The following is a 14267-nucleotide window of genomic DNA, read 5'->3' as shown; positions in this document are numbered from 1 at the left end:
TTCTTTGTCACATGGACCCAAGAGACCAAATGTGAGTACAGTAGGTCCTTATATGTTCAAACAAAGACCTTTCATTCTCAGAATAATACTTCTGTTTCATCTTTCCTGTGTTCTGTCATTCATGATATCCTTCATTCCTGTAACCAAGCAAGCATGATTATGGGAACGAAGGATAGTATCTTACTATCTTTCACTTCCACAATCTTGCTTACTTTGGTTACTTTGTTCATACCACAATAATCTACCATTTATCCAACCCTTCAATTACATAGTGCTCTACCAGAAGTCAGTTAACATGCAAGGATTGATTAGTTGAAGGGTTGTTTTGAAGATCAGATAAATGGCAGATTATATATCCTTCACTCCTGCAATCACACTTGCATGTATTCTGTCAGCCTCTTTCACAGTACACTCACATTCCCAACAATCTTATTTTCGCATCTACCCATCTGGTTAAAACTACCAACTTTATGCTTCTCATCATATTTCACTCTTTATGCTCTATTCTGATAACTTGCAGTCAATCAAAATACTTCACTTTCTGTAGATCCATACCTCCTCACGTGTTTTATTCAATCTCTCCACAAACAAATATAAGGAAAATCACTGCCACATGATTGGTGCCTTTTCTGGTATCGCACGATTCGTAGAAAGTATAAAGTCATTCGAAACTCAACATGAAATTACCAAACAATTCAGATAAAACCTGCTTTGAGACGATTGTGGACCATACTTTTGATAGATTACCGCATGATAAGTTGATAATCAAACCAGAGTGGATGGGATTGGATATTAGATTAGTGCATTGGACTGGAGACTGGCTATCTGATAGGAATCAACAAGTTGTGTATGGGGGACCGATATCCAGGAAAAGGAAAGTTGCTAGTGGTGTGCCTCAGGGATCAGTTTTAGGGCCATTACTGTTTAACTTGTATATTAATGATATTGGTGAAGATTTGGATGGAGATATTCAGTTGTTTGCAGATGATGCAAAGTTGGGACGAACCATGAAGAGTAGTGAAGATGTTGTGACTTACAAGAGACTTGAATAGATTGAGTGATTGGGCATGGAAATGGGGATGTGAGTTCAATGTTGCAAAATGTAAGGTTTTAAAATTTGGAAAACAAAGATGGGATGCAGAATTTATGTTTGGTGAGAATATATTGTTAAAGGTAGAGGAAATAAAACATCTGGGGGTGATAGTGGATAAGGATCTAAAATTTAGGAGACACATCGCCAAAATTGTGAAGACAACACAAAGGCTTCTGGGAATGATTCAGAGATACTGACTTGTAGAAGTAGGGAGATTCTTGTTCCACTGTATAAGGCTTTGATTAGGCCACACACGGACTATTGTGCCCAGATTTGGTCACCTGGTTTTCAGAAGGATGAAGAGATGTTGGAAAAGGGTCCAGGGGCAACTGACTAAGATAGTTTCTAACCTATGGAATGTCAAGTATGAGGAAAGATTGAGAAGATGCAACCTGCAGAGTCTGGTGGACAGCAAGAAGAGGGGAGATATGATAGAGACCTACAAGTTAGTAAAGGGTTGTTATAGGATCAATGATGGAGAGGTTCTATAGAAAATAGTGGGAGATCAGGGGAAAACCAGAGGTCATCCCTGGAAACTGTATGAAGAGGATGTGAGTAAGGGAGTGAGAAGCAGGTTTTTTTCATGCAGAATTGTGAATGATTGGAATGCCTTGCCTGAGAGTGTGGTGTCAGCAGAGAATTTGAGTGTGTTTAAAGCACAGTATGATGAGCTATGTGTATGATAAAAGGACCTCCCAGATAAGTCTTTGACTCCATGGGGGTTATGGGTAATAATAATAATAATAAAGTCAACAACCTTAATTTTTTTTTTCTTTTTTTCAGATATCTTTGTAAGATCATTCTTACAAAGATATCTGACACCTGCTCTTGTTGTCTTTGATCTAGGTATGCCACTGCTGAACCAGAACAAAGAAGAAAAGGTTCTCTCACTCCCAACCTTTTCTTCTTTGTTCTGGTTAATCCTAGAAACTAAATGATCCTATGTCTCATCAATATTAAAATCATTGTCATTAATCCTCACAATTTAAAGCCTTAGAAGTTGTCAGAATTTGGTTTGTTCTCTAATTCATCTTTATTATTCATATATGTAAAGAATCATGTACATACCATGAAAGAGTTACATTCTGAAGACTATCAATGCCAGCCCTGTTTCAGTGCTGATAGCAAGAATATACACCGAGTTAGTTCTGCATTAGGAATACCCATCTAGTAATGCATTGGTCCACCTCTCTTTATAATCACTGCTCACAGCCAACTAGGAACAGATTCCACAAGGTATCGAACATCCTCCATGCATAAATTGACCCATGTCCACTGCAGAAACTGTCAATTCGTGCTCATTCTGTGGAGGAGGATCAGCAGTTCTCACACCCCATTCTAGCATATCCCACACATGTTCTATTGGGTTACAGTGAGAGGGGTCTGTGGCAAATTAACATGACAGTGAATTTGCCACTGTGGCAAATTCACTGTCATGTTCCTCCAATCAATGAACCTAGGGCATGCCAGAAAAAAGCTCCCTAGACTACAAGACCACCAGTCAGTTGAACCCTAACTGTGCAACCAGGGGATACAGCTTCAAGCTGTTTATGCCAAATGCAAACCAAGCCATCAGCATGGTGCAGCAGGAAATGGGACTCATCACTCTAGATGACCTTCTTCCATCCATCGAAGGCCCATTGCCAACATTCCTTGGCCAATGTGAGGCATTGTTTGTGATGCCTGGCTATCATCATTGGTACCCTTGTTGGTCTCAGCTGTGGACCCCAAGTGAAGCAAGGTAAGACACATGGTGCATGTGAAAAAAAACTGTTCCACTGTTGTACTGGTGGGCGAGCTGTGCAACTGTTGCATATCGTTGCTGAGATACCAGTTGTAACACCTGATGCTTACCTCCAGGATCAACCATCTTGGCTGACCAACGTGAGTCCTTCTACTGGATGTCTGTTCATGGTTAATCCATCCTGGTACACCCTTGATACAATAGTATTGAAGCAACCAACAAGTTCCGCTGTTTCTGAAATAATGGCACCTGCCCTTTGGGTGCCAACTATCTGCCCACAGTCAAATTGGGTTATGTCACTGTGTTTCCCTATTATAGGCAAGCATTTACTGATTATATACAGAGGATAGGTGTGCCAATTTATAGTAGCCACATGTGATTTTGATATCACGTGGTACTTCGTTATCATGCGAAATATATAAATTGGTTTGTGGGGGATAGGGGGGTTTCCTAATGCAAAGCCAACTCAGTGCGATTTCTTGTCAAGTACACTTTTCACAGCCAAACACACCTCTGATGACCTGTAACTCTTTCTGATTGAGCGTTCTTTCTTAATTCAATAATAAGATGGTTTGAACCAACTGTAGCTGCTTAGAATACTCAAAAGACAAGAAATAACAAAGATAAATGTTACCAGTAAAACTATGCAATGAAAAGAAAAAAAAAACAAGAAGAAACATTTAAAAAAAAGAAAGAAAAGAAACTACAGATGAGTACAAATAAAATTAGACATATACATAGTACTTTTCAAAAACAGCAATCAAACCACTAAACAGAACAACATTAGAAAGTGTAGAGCAAGATCAATTAAGTTAATCCTTTTTAGATTTAAATGGATTACTTGATATGAATATTTGCTTAAACTAAAAATAAAGCAAGAGATAAAAACCAGATAAGAAAAAATTTGGATGAATTGATCACTTGAAATAACTCATCATCCATTACAACTTGCAGAGTTGAAAACTGAAAACAAAAAAGTTCAACAAATAAACATCAGTAAGTATGGAGAGAATAATGCTCAGAAAAATCCCATTAGAAACAAAGATAGAAGCTATTACGCAGATTATAAAATAATTAAAAGAGGACTTGATTACACGTGGCCAAATGGGAAAATCAAAGATTACAAATTCCAAACTGCTGTGGTGAAAAGGGCCATAAAAGAATAAACTGGAGAATTATGATGGCCGTTAGCAGTATATGAAGTACTACTTCAAGTACAATCAGTACTTGCAAATGGAAGCACTTTTGAAAATCCACTACATTCTGGTGCCTTCAAAATACAGTACTTGAAATAAACAGAAGCTTAAAACACTAAAAAACACTAGTAAATAAAATCTTCGTAGTTTGTTCTACATTCATATATTGAATAAACGAATACTAAAAAGAAATTTTAGTATTCGTTTATTCAATAAATAAATAATTTAGAAAAAAAAATAGTTTAATCATTTGAATGGGCTATTTAAATCATTAAATACCAACTCTAAATAATGTCAGCTTTCACTATTTAATAAGCCTTATTATTATGTGCTTCATTTTGTATATCGCATGAAAAATAAATCTGATAAAACATGCATAGAATTTTCTATTATAATTAAAAAAGTTGGGTCATAAGTCTGTTTGCTGCAATGGTTGTGCAATTGATTTGTACATGATTGTGCAAACGCTACGCTTTTTAGTTAACGTACTGCAAGTCATAATAATATTATACGTTCTAAGCAATGGTAAGACTTACCGTATTGACAAACTCCGCTATTACAGGAGAGATCAAATAATTTCCTTCACACCAATCTACAGGTGATGTTCCACGTCGTAATGGCCAGTCATATAAAGTCATTTCTATAAATGTGAAATTATAACTTGAAATTGTGGCAATATATTTATCAACTTATGTTCCTTCATAAAACAATACCATATCAATTGGCACTGAAATTCATCTTTAAAAATACTCAGCTAAGTTATGATTAATATATGTAGTATGCCATGTCCTCGGTAAAACTTCATTGTTCCATATCAGCTTATAATCGATAACTATAAACAACAACACATGATTCATCTGTCAAACCACAACGACGCTTAAAGCAGACGACGCGAAGTTTAACACAGAACGAAACGAACAGAAGTACGACCAAACACTAACTTCCCTAGAACAGATGACAACTACGCAGATAAAAGAACCATGCGCCATCTAGTATGCCATAAAAGTATTTCAGTGCTGCCAAATACAGTGCTCCAAGAGTGCTGTAATCTTTCTCATATAATATTCTTCTTCATCTCATTCGTCTAGTGACGGTTGAATCCACTTTGTACAATCTGTCTCCAATTTGTTCTACTTCTAATCTTCTCGAACATAGTATGAAGTTGGGGAATTCGCCTCTTTCTTTTAAGGATCTGAGCAAACTTTTCCTCGGTTTTCCGGTATATTCATATAACATACTCGTATTAAATATATAAAACTAAGAACTAGTGATGTTTTATACGTAAAAGTGAAATCCGATAAATGTCATATAGTAAACAAAAAAAATAAAAGTTGAACTGCAAAAGATTACTTGAAAAGGCATGTAACTGAAGGGACCAGTGGTGTCAAAGTGTTGGATCAGATCATAGGGTCAGAAGACGTGTACATAAGTAAGGTGTCTACTTTACGTCCGATTAGTGAGAATGATCATGCGGTATTGACTTGAGAGGTTGCAAAATTTACAGCAGTTCCATTGCAGGGGAAAGATGTTAGCAGCTCAAAGGATATAATCAATTGGTATCTAAAGGAAGTAATATAGGAATGTATCCCTTGGTCAGGAAGGCTTGATAAATAAGATAGGTTTATTAGATTAATGAGTAATAGTATTTGGCGTGATTCTGGGAAAAAGAGAAAGAAAAGAAAATGCTATGGAGTATTACAAGGAAAAAGTGGATCAACACACTCACGAGTAGTACAAACTCAGCTAGAAAGGTTACCAGCATAGTAAGGAAAGCTAAACCAGATTATGAGAAAACCTTTGCCAAGCAGGTCAAAGGAAATTCCAAAGAATGGTTTCGCTACATGGGAAGTAAAAGGAAGAAGATTTAGTGGATGCTGATGGTAGCGAAGTGACGGAGTCAGATGTAATAATAGTTATTGAGTGATCACTTTTCAAAAGTCTATCACCCGATTGAGGATATTCCTGTGTCTTATGCAGCAATAACTGACATGAGAATTGAAATTAATGAATCAGTGTTACTTAGAATATTGCAGAATTTATATGCAAATACTGCTGTAGGTTTAGATGGGATATCAACTCGAGTATTACGTGAATGTGCGAAGGAATTGCCAATGCCTCTTATTTGACTTTCTAACTTAAGTTTGAGGTCTGGTGTGGTCCCTGGAGACTGGCAGGAGGTTAAAATAGTTCATTCTACTGCAGTCTTAGAGCCAAAGAAGGCTCTAAGACTGAAATAGAAAATTACAGACCAATCATCATCTCGGGAGTGGCGGAAAAAGTTGGTTAAAGACAGATCCAGGAAATGAATGGATAAGAATATGATCCTCTATGGGTGGCAACATGATTTTATTAAATATCCATCTACCCATTGTAATTCATTAACTTTTTATAATAGAGTTGACTTTGATAAGGGGAATGACTACATAATACTGTTGGATTTTGCTAAGATTCGACAAAATACCCCATGCAGTACTTTGTGCAAATGAGAACAAATGGGGATGGACAGTGCCGCGCCGTGGGTAGGAGGCGCCCTTGTGCAAAACGTTTTTCAGCGCTCCCATAAAATACGTTTCCATGAAAAATTTTACTTTGTTAAAAGTGCAAAACAGTTTACAAGCATACATAAAAATAAATTTTATTTAACAATAGTAGAACATTGTGATCACTAAAATTCATTAATAAGGAATTTTTAATAATAAAAATGTTTATTCCTTGACATATAAATACAACAGAATGTGTGTGTGTATATATATATATTTATATATATAAACAAAAATTACTCTTATTTTAATATAAAAAGAAATATTACATAACAAAGATAATTTGGAGATATGCTTTTATCTATATAACAATTAGGATAAATGTAAATTTATTTTACATATTTATCCGTCTTGCTTTAGCCGCCACAAAATTGTTAATAATATCTTTAATGTCTAATGAATCCATAATATTATTTTCAACTGATATAATTGATAAATCCGTTTGACGCTCTCCAGGCATTGTTGACCGCAAATAATTTTTTATTAATTTCAGTTTTGAAAAACTTCTTTCCCCTGATGGTACGGATATTGGTAATGTTCAATAAATATCATCACAATCGCAGTATTCGGGAACGTGCCGGTTAATTTATTTTCGTATATATAATTTAAAACATCCTGAGGAGCCGACTCTTTTTTAATAAAACATTGCAAAGTTTTTAATTCCTTAAATAAAGTCATACCATCAATATCGCGATTGTCGGAATCTTGATTATCGCTCGGTTTTAAGTGCAAATCTTTACAATATGTCATTAAATCTTCATCGCTCCAATCTTTTAATTTGCTAATGTCTCTTATAACTTTAAAGTCCTCGCTATGTTGTTTTAAGAGTATGAATCTTTCCTTGACTGAAGTTATTGTCGTGTCTAAAATCGCGAAAAAAAAAATAATTTTAAAATTTTGTTCAGGATCATGCATTGTCTCATCTGATGCTTCGTAACCAAACATTTTTGTTTTTGTTCTTGTGTGAATGTCTGGAAAACTAGGATCAATATTAAGATCGTTTGCTACTTCTTTTGCAGTTCTAATAATATTTTCAAAATATTGGTCTGCTCGGCAAGTATTTAATTCTTGTATAACATAATCAAGATTTTCTGTAATTTTTCCTATATCAAATGCCGGATTCTGTATTATTTTGCTTGCAACATTTATGAGACTTAAGATTTCGTACCAAACATGAACAGAGCAAATAAATTTAAACGAATAAATCTTTGAAATTAAGTTGTCTCCCTGAACTCAAGAACCGATATCTTTAGTTTCATCTTCTGTAAAATCAAAAAGAGCGTGGTAAATTTCTTTGATATTATTTTTAAGTGGCTTTATTGCTTCTACTCTACTTTCCCACCTAGTAGCAGAAAGTGGTTCAAAATTTAAAACACGAATATGTTTTTTTTAAATATAGCCCAACGCTTCACAGATATTGAAAAATAATTATATAATTCCTGTATTAGCCCAAAAAAAATTACAGTTTCAAAGGATATCTTAGCTGCATAATTAACTACCAAATTTAATGAATGAGCAGTGCACGGAATAAAAAAAGCCCTTGAATTTATTTCAAGGATTTTTTTCTGCAGTCCATTATGTTTACCTCGCATATTTGAACAGTTAACATAAGCTTGGCCGCATAAATCCGAAATGTTATATTCTTTAATTTTAAATAATTTTTTATAAATTGAAATAGTCCTTGCCCAGTAGTATCTTCTACAGATTGAAATTGAAAAACCAAAAAAGTTCATGAATTTCTGCTATATTTGTATCTTTATTTTGATTAACAAATCTAATAACAATAGATAATTGCTCTGTGTGGCTTATATCCAGAGTAGTGTCAAGAATTAATGAATAATATTTCGCCTCTTTGACCATTTCTAAAATTTTTCGTTTTATAGCTTCAGACATTATACGGATGATTTCATTTTGTATTTTACCACCTAAATAATGAGCAATGTTCCTTTTTTGTGATGTCTGGATGCGATGCGAGTGTTCTGCCATTATCGAATCAAATTTAGCGACAGTTTCTACTAACTTTAAAAAATTGCCGTTATCATTTTCAAAAAGTTTTTGTGAAGAACCTCTAAAAGCTATACAATGTCTTGATAAATATTGTATTATGTAGATTAACCGTTCTATAACAGATTGCCAATATTTTTTCTCAGTTTCGTATAATCTTTGTTGTGTGCAATCAATAATGCATTTCTTAATCAACGACATTTTAAGTTCGCTGTATTTTGAACAGTTTTTAATGTGCGCGGAACTTGTCTCGTGTATTTATAATATATGACTCAAATGTTGCCAATCGTTACAATCGTATTCGTTAGTAAGTTGGGAACTTTAACTACCAAATATTTTGCAATAATAACAGAAAACCGAATTTCGCGATTCTGAATAAACTAAATAAGTTCGTAAAATTTTTTCTCCATTTGCTAAAGTTCGATAATAGTATGAATCGGAAAACTTGCGGCCAGATTCATCTTTGGGAAATTCTTTAACTACTTGACGCGGACAATGCTCAACTAAATAATCTCTAACTTTGGTAGTTATATGACTCGGCCAAGTACCTGGATCATTAACATTAAAATTTAAAGTAAAATTTGAAGTTTCATGTTTCGCTGAATAGGAATTCAATATTTCTTCTACTGCAACTTTTGTAGACAGTCCTGTCAGGCCAGTTTCATTTTCGCATATAACATTTGTTTCTTCATAGTTATCTTGTGTTCTCTATTTTTCTGTAGTAGAGCTACAAGGAGTACTTGCTTCGTCAGAACTTTCTGTTCTTCATTTTTTATGTGGTCCTGAAGTTAAAACTTTATTCAGCGATCCAGCCAATTTATCTTTCAGTTGTACTCGTTGCAATTATCTTTTCCTGTTTTGTGCACCAAAATCTTCTTTGGCTTTTTTTCCGACATCTGGGGGTTAACATACTTGGTTAGACTTTAAAATAAGAAGAGCGTTAAAAGTTGTCCACCAAAATAAATAATAATTTCTGAAAATTTCCCTTAAACTTATTTTTTAATCCCTTAACCGAGTATTATTTTTAAGGTGAATAGCCCAAAACTGACTATTTTTTTTTACTACAGAATTTGATTTTTCAGATGTTTTGAATAATAAATATGCTTACATTTTAGGTATTTTTTTGAAAATTAGCAAGTAGAGATATTAGGCACTGATTGATTTCTCAGTGATATTTATTTAATATTTTTTAACATTCTGGTAATTGTTTAATAATTAAGAAATTTCTAGAATATTAAAATTATTTATTAAAGAAATTAGTAAAAGGACCCCAACACCGATGCCTTCCAACCAGAACAAGAACAAATATATAAATAAATCTCTTATTGAAAATTATTTATTTTCTAGACGTCTACCCAACATAAGATAAAAATCTTGTTTTCAAAATAAGATAATTAACTAGAATGAAACAATGAAACTGATTTTCAAACTTAGCAAAAATATAATACACGTACTTCTTTACGTGAATAATAATCCAAATTCACAAAAACAAGTCAAAAATTGTCCAAAGTCACTTAACACACAGAATACAAAATACACTCAATATGTTTCACATTCAAAATTGAAATGACGCTGAAAAAAATGTAAGAAGTGCATATTTAGATAGACGCTATTTCGTCTATCCAAATTCGAAACTGAATTTAAGAAAACGAACATCGTACTATACACCTATGTTTCAGACTAAATATTTGGATAGATCAGTGTTTCTGAAACTTCAAATGTCTGTGTATCCCTTCTTTAATTTTCATTATTACCAAGTACCTTTTCAAAATACCATTATCAAAATAATAATAATAATAATAATAATAATAAATAAATAAATAAAAATATATTTCATTGTAAATGTCTGTTTTTTTTAATTTAGATATACAATTCAACAACAAAAAAATATGATTTATTTTTAATAGAACAAAATTTATAAAGATACTATACATTTTTACTTAATATAAATAATTTATCATCAATGAGACAAGTGAAATTGCTTATTTCTATATCTGTTATATTGCTCTCTTTTGTGCGTTTTATAAATCCAGTCTTTAACCAATGATCCATACTTAAAAATTTGAAAGCTAAAAAAATTACCGTATTTACTCGACTATAACTCGCACTTTTTTCCCAAAATTAAAGTTAAAAAATCGTGATCCGAGATATATGCGGGGATTTTCGGAAACTAAAGTTTTCAGGGAAAAAAAAACTGAAAATGGGTATGACTTACCAAGAAGATTATATTCTCCATCACTTCTTCTGTCCTCGAGAGCAGTTTCCTTGTGTACAATCAAAGTTATCTACCTACATAGAGTCATATTTTTTCCCATTTTATCAAGCAAAAATTGCCAGTAATTTAAAACTTGAGATACGTAAGGAACAATCCTTGACAAATTACTAATGAGAAGTGAAAGATGTGCGCGATTGTGGGCCTGTAGAGAAAAAGCAACTATTAAGAAGTGCATATGATTGGTGCGGTATTAACAAAAGATCGCGCGACCCAAACAAAACAAGCTGACAATTGAATTGAAATGCTAATTCTCTTAAACCGATTTCCATAATATCTGAAATGCATTCACTATATATTTCTTAGTTTTAACACGTTCATGACGGAGTAGTGTCAAGCAAAACCATATGTTGCAACATGTGGTTTGGTCCAGTCTGTACAGCAGAGAAGCTGTGATTATTAGTTAGTGTTTATATATTCCCAGTTGTCTCTAATTGCACTGTTTGTTGAGAAATATATTACACAGTTGGCAAATGTCTGTTTTTTCATTCGTTTTATCATGGCACTGAATAAGGTTCAGTGGCATGATAAAACGAATTGTTTTTCGTCTTTCTGCAGTATAATTGCTGTGGAGGGCGTATATTGTTTACTGCCGAGAGTAAAATGTGAAAGTCGGGGGCGATAGTAAATCGCAATTTCAGTAGGAGGATTCATGCATAATATAATTTTATATATATATATATATGGGTTGTTTCCTTCAGTATCTAATAAGTGGGTTCTAAAACGTTTAGTTTTAGTATGTATGACTAATTTTTTATTAATAAAATATAATAAGCACATATTTAACAGTCAATGGGAAATGGCGCCTTTTTTATTTGCTAAACTAAACGCTGTATTTTTGTAAAATATCATGTTGCCGTAATACGGCTGAACGAGCGCCCTTATTAAGCAGTGCCGTTAGGCAGGCTGCCTCTATGCTGTACCCTGTCGACGGTATGAATTCACTGTCAGTCTTAAACAATTTCAATATAAAAATTGTTTAAGACTGAATCTAAAAATATAAACAATCATGAATATTTATACAATTTTCGCTGAGTCGATGCTTACTCTGTGAAATAAAATCTGTGATAATATTGATAACGTTTCACTTCAAACAAATTATAAAAAACTGGTGATGTATTAAGTTAAAAATGTTGTTAGATTATTTAGAATTCATAATAATTTGACTAATTTAAAATTTCATTTTTATTGCATTAATTATAATTTGTAATTGTGATATTTATATAGTACGATATAATTCAAGAATAAGAAAATTTATATATATATATATATATATAAATCAGCTAACGCCTTTTTATTCCCGTATACGGGAGTAGGCGAGGCCGTTTAGCCCTATCTAACTTTTGGGGACTGAGTGGGCAGTTCAATCTCCACTGGTACCAATCAGAGATAGATGGCCCAAGGCTATCACTAATTAAGCGGTACACAGTGAAGAGAGACGGCTCAAATGTGCCGCCATCTCGTGGTCCCTCATCCTAACACAATATATTTAATGTCTGAAATAATGTGGGTTCTACGGTCGATTTTTTTGAGTTTACGGGACGAAAAACCCGCTTTTCCGTGCCAGAGATCGACTAACTCGGAAACCGGTCGAAAAAAGGCTTAGAAAAATTTCCTCTAGTCCAATTTCCAATTATATATAATATATATATATATAATTATTATTATTATTATTATTATTATTTCCCGTCATGAAATGGCGCCCCTATCTTCAAGCGCCCTTGTGCGGGGCACAATCTGCACAACTGCATGGCTCGACCCTGGGGATGGATATTAAATTAGTGATATGGACACGAGAATGGCTCATAGACATGATAGCAGTTGCGGCTGGAAAAAATTTTAAGTGGGGGTGCTGCATATACAAAATAAATTTTTTTTTAAAAATGCTTTTTTCCCTAATCAGTAACCAATTTATTAATAAATAAATTTACATGTTAAAAAATTGCTTTATTAAAAATAATTCACCCTAACTACTTACAAACACCAATAATAAAAGTTTTATATCTCACGCATCGACACACGAATGCAAGCATCGAACACACTGCCCAAACGAGCAGTGTCAAGCGTAAACGAATATCAGCGAGTCTAGCTGCAATTGGCGAGATCATTCTCCCACTGCGTTAGATTGTAGTGCATTTGTTTCGTGTAACGATAATTGAAAAAATATAATTCTTTTTATATTTTCAACAGTGACACTCTTCATAATTCAGCCTTATATCTATAATAAATAAATAATTATATGTTATTTTAACAGAGTAAAATAAGGTTTACAAAAAATGTTCACCCTCACCACGAACACACAGCAATAAAAAATAACGCGCGCAAGCATACACTGCCAAAGAGCAGCGTCTGATTCGCTAGTTACGTGCAATGAGAAGCGCAAACGAATATCGGCGAGTCTGGCTGCGATTGGTTGAACGTGATATAACGTGATAATTCTGACACTGCGTTAAATCGGTGTATCTGTTTCGTAATCTAAAGCGTTAATCGAACAATTCCATTTATTAACTATTCAATCACTGTCAAAACATAAGCTGTAACCTTGTATTGCATGTTGTATTGCATTTATATAATGTTGTAAGCATTGTTATTATTTATAAACACAAACAAAATTTAATTTTTTCATATTTAAATATAAAGAGCTAATAAGCTTCATTTCGGCGATATAAACATTATTTAAATTAAGGGGATATTAAATCCCACATTGTTTTAAAACCGCATAAGAAACTCAAAGATTGGAATCAGAGAGTTTCTTGCCGAATATAGTAAACTATAAAGTATCGGCGACCACTAGCGTGAGCTAGTGGTCGCCGGGCAACCAGACACCGGACAACCGGACACTTTCGCTATACACTTTGGTATGAATTAGTCTAGCTACTCACTGATGAAGCCTCAAAAAAGGCTGAAACCGGTCTGGGTAGTGACCTTCCACCATAATGTAATAACAGCATACATTTCCTAGGAAATGTGTTTTTACATTATGGGAAATACCTAAGAAGAGCGACCAGAACTTCACCACCTTTGCTACGAGTTGTCCGGTATTGTACTACGTACTAGGGTCACTTGCATTAGCTCACGCTAGTGGTCGCCGATACTTTATAGTTTACTATATTCGGCAAGAAACTCTCTGATTCCAATCTTTGAGTTTCTTATTCGGTTTTAAAATAATGTGGGATTTAATATCCCCTTAATTTAAATAATTAATTTTTTCATTTTTTCCTTCGGGGTGTCGCAGTGCTTATGTACGCAGTGCTTCTGCTATGATAGACTGCAATGATCTGTGCTTGGAGAATTATTTTTTTAATTTGTACATAAATGATATAGGAAATGACTTGAAAGGAGATATTCAGTTGTTTGCCGATGATTTAAAGCTGGGTAGCGCAATAATTAATCAAGCTAATGTAGAGATCTTGCATGA

General features: G+C 33.8%; 1 protein-coding gene across 1 annotated transcript in view; it reads right to left on the bottom strand.

Moving 5' to 3' along the window:
• bwa (alkaline ceramidase) overlaps positions 1 to 4918 on the bottom strand; it is a 78749-nt gene extending 73831 nt beyond the window's left edge. The window contains exon 1 of the mRNA XM_090402839.1: positions 4570 to 4918. Within this exon, the coding sequence (XP_090258965.1) occupies positions 4570 to 4671 (102 nt within the window). The 5' untranslated portion in view covers positions 4672 to 4918. The remainder of the gene's footprint in view (positions 1 to 4569) is intronic.
• Between the last annotated feature and the right edge of the window lie 9349 nt (positions 4919 to 14267).

Source organism: Typopeltis vanoorti, chromosome 13 (genome assembly GCF_054136105.1).
Source record: "Typopeltis vanoorti isolate ZY-2024b chromosome 13, IOZ_Tvanoo_1.0, whole genome shotgun sequence".
Taxonomy (NCBI): domain Eukaryota; kingdom Metazoa; phylum Arthropoda; class Arachnida; order Uropygi; family Thelyphonidae; genus Typopeltis; species Typopeltis vanoorti.
Note: the sequence above shows the minus strand (reverse complement) of the source record. Positions and strands in the feature narration are given on the sequence as shown.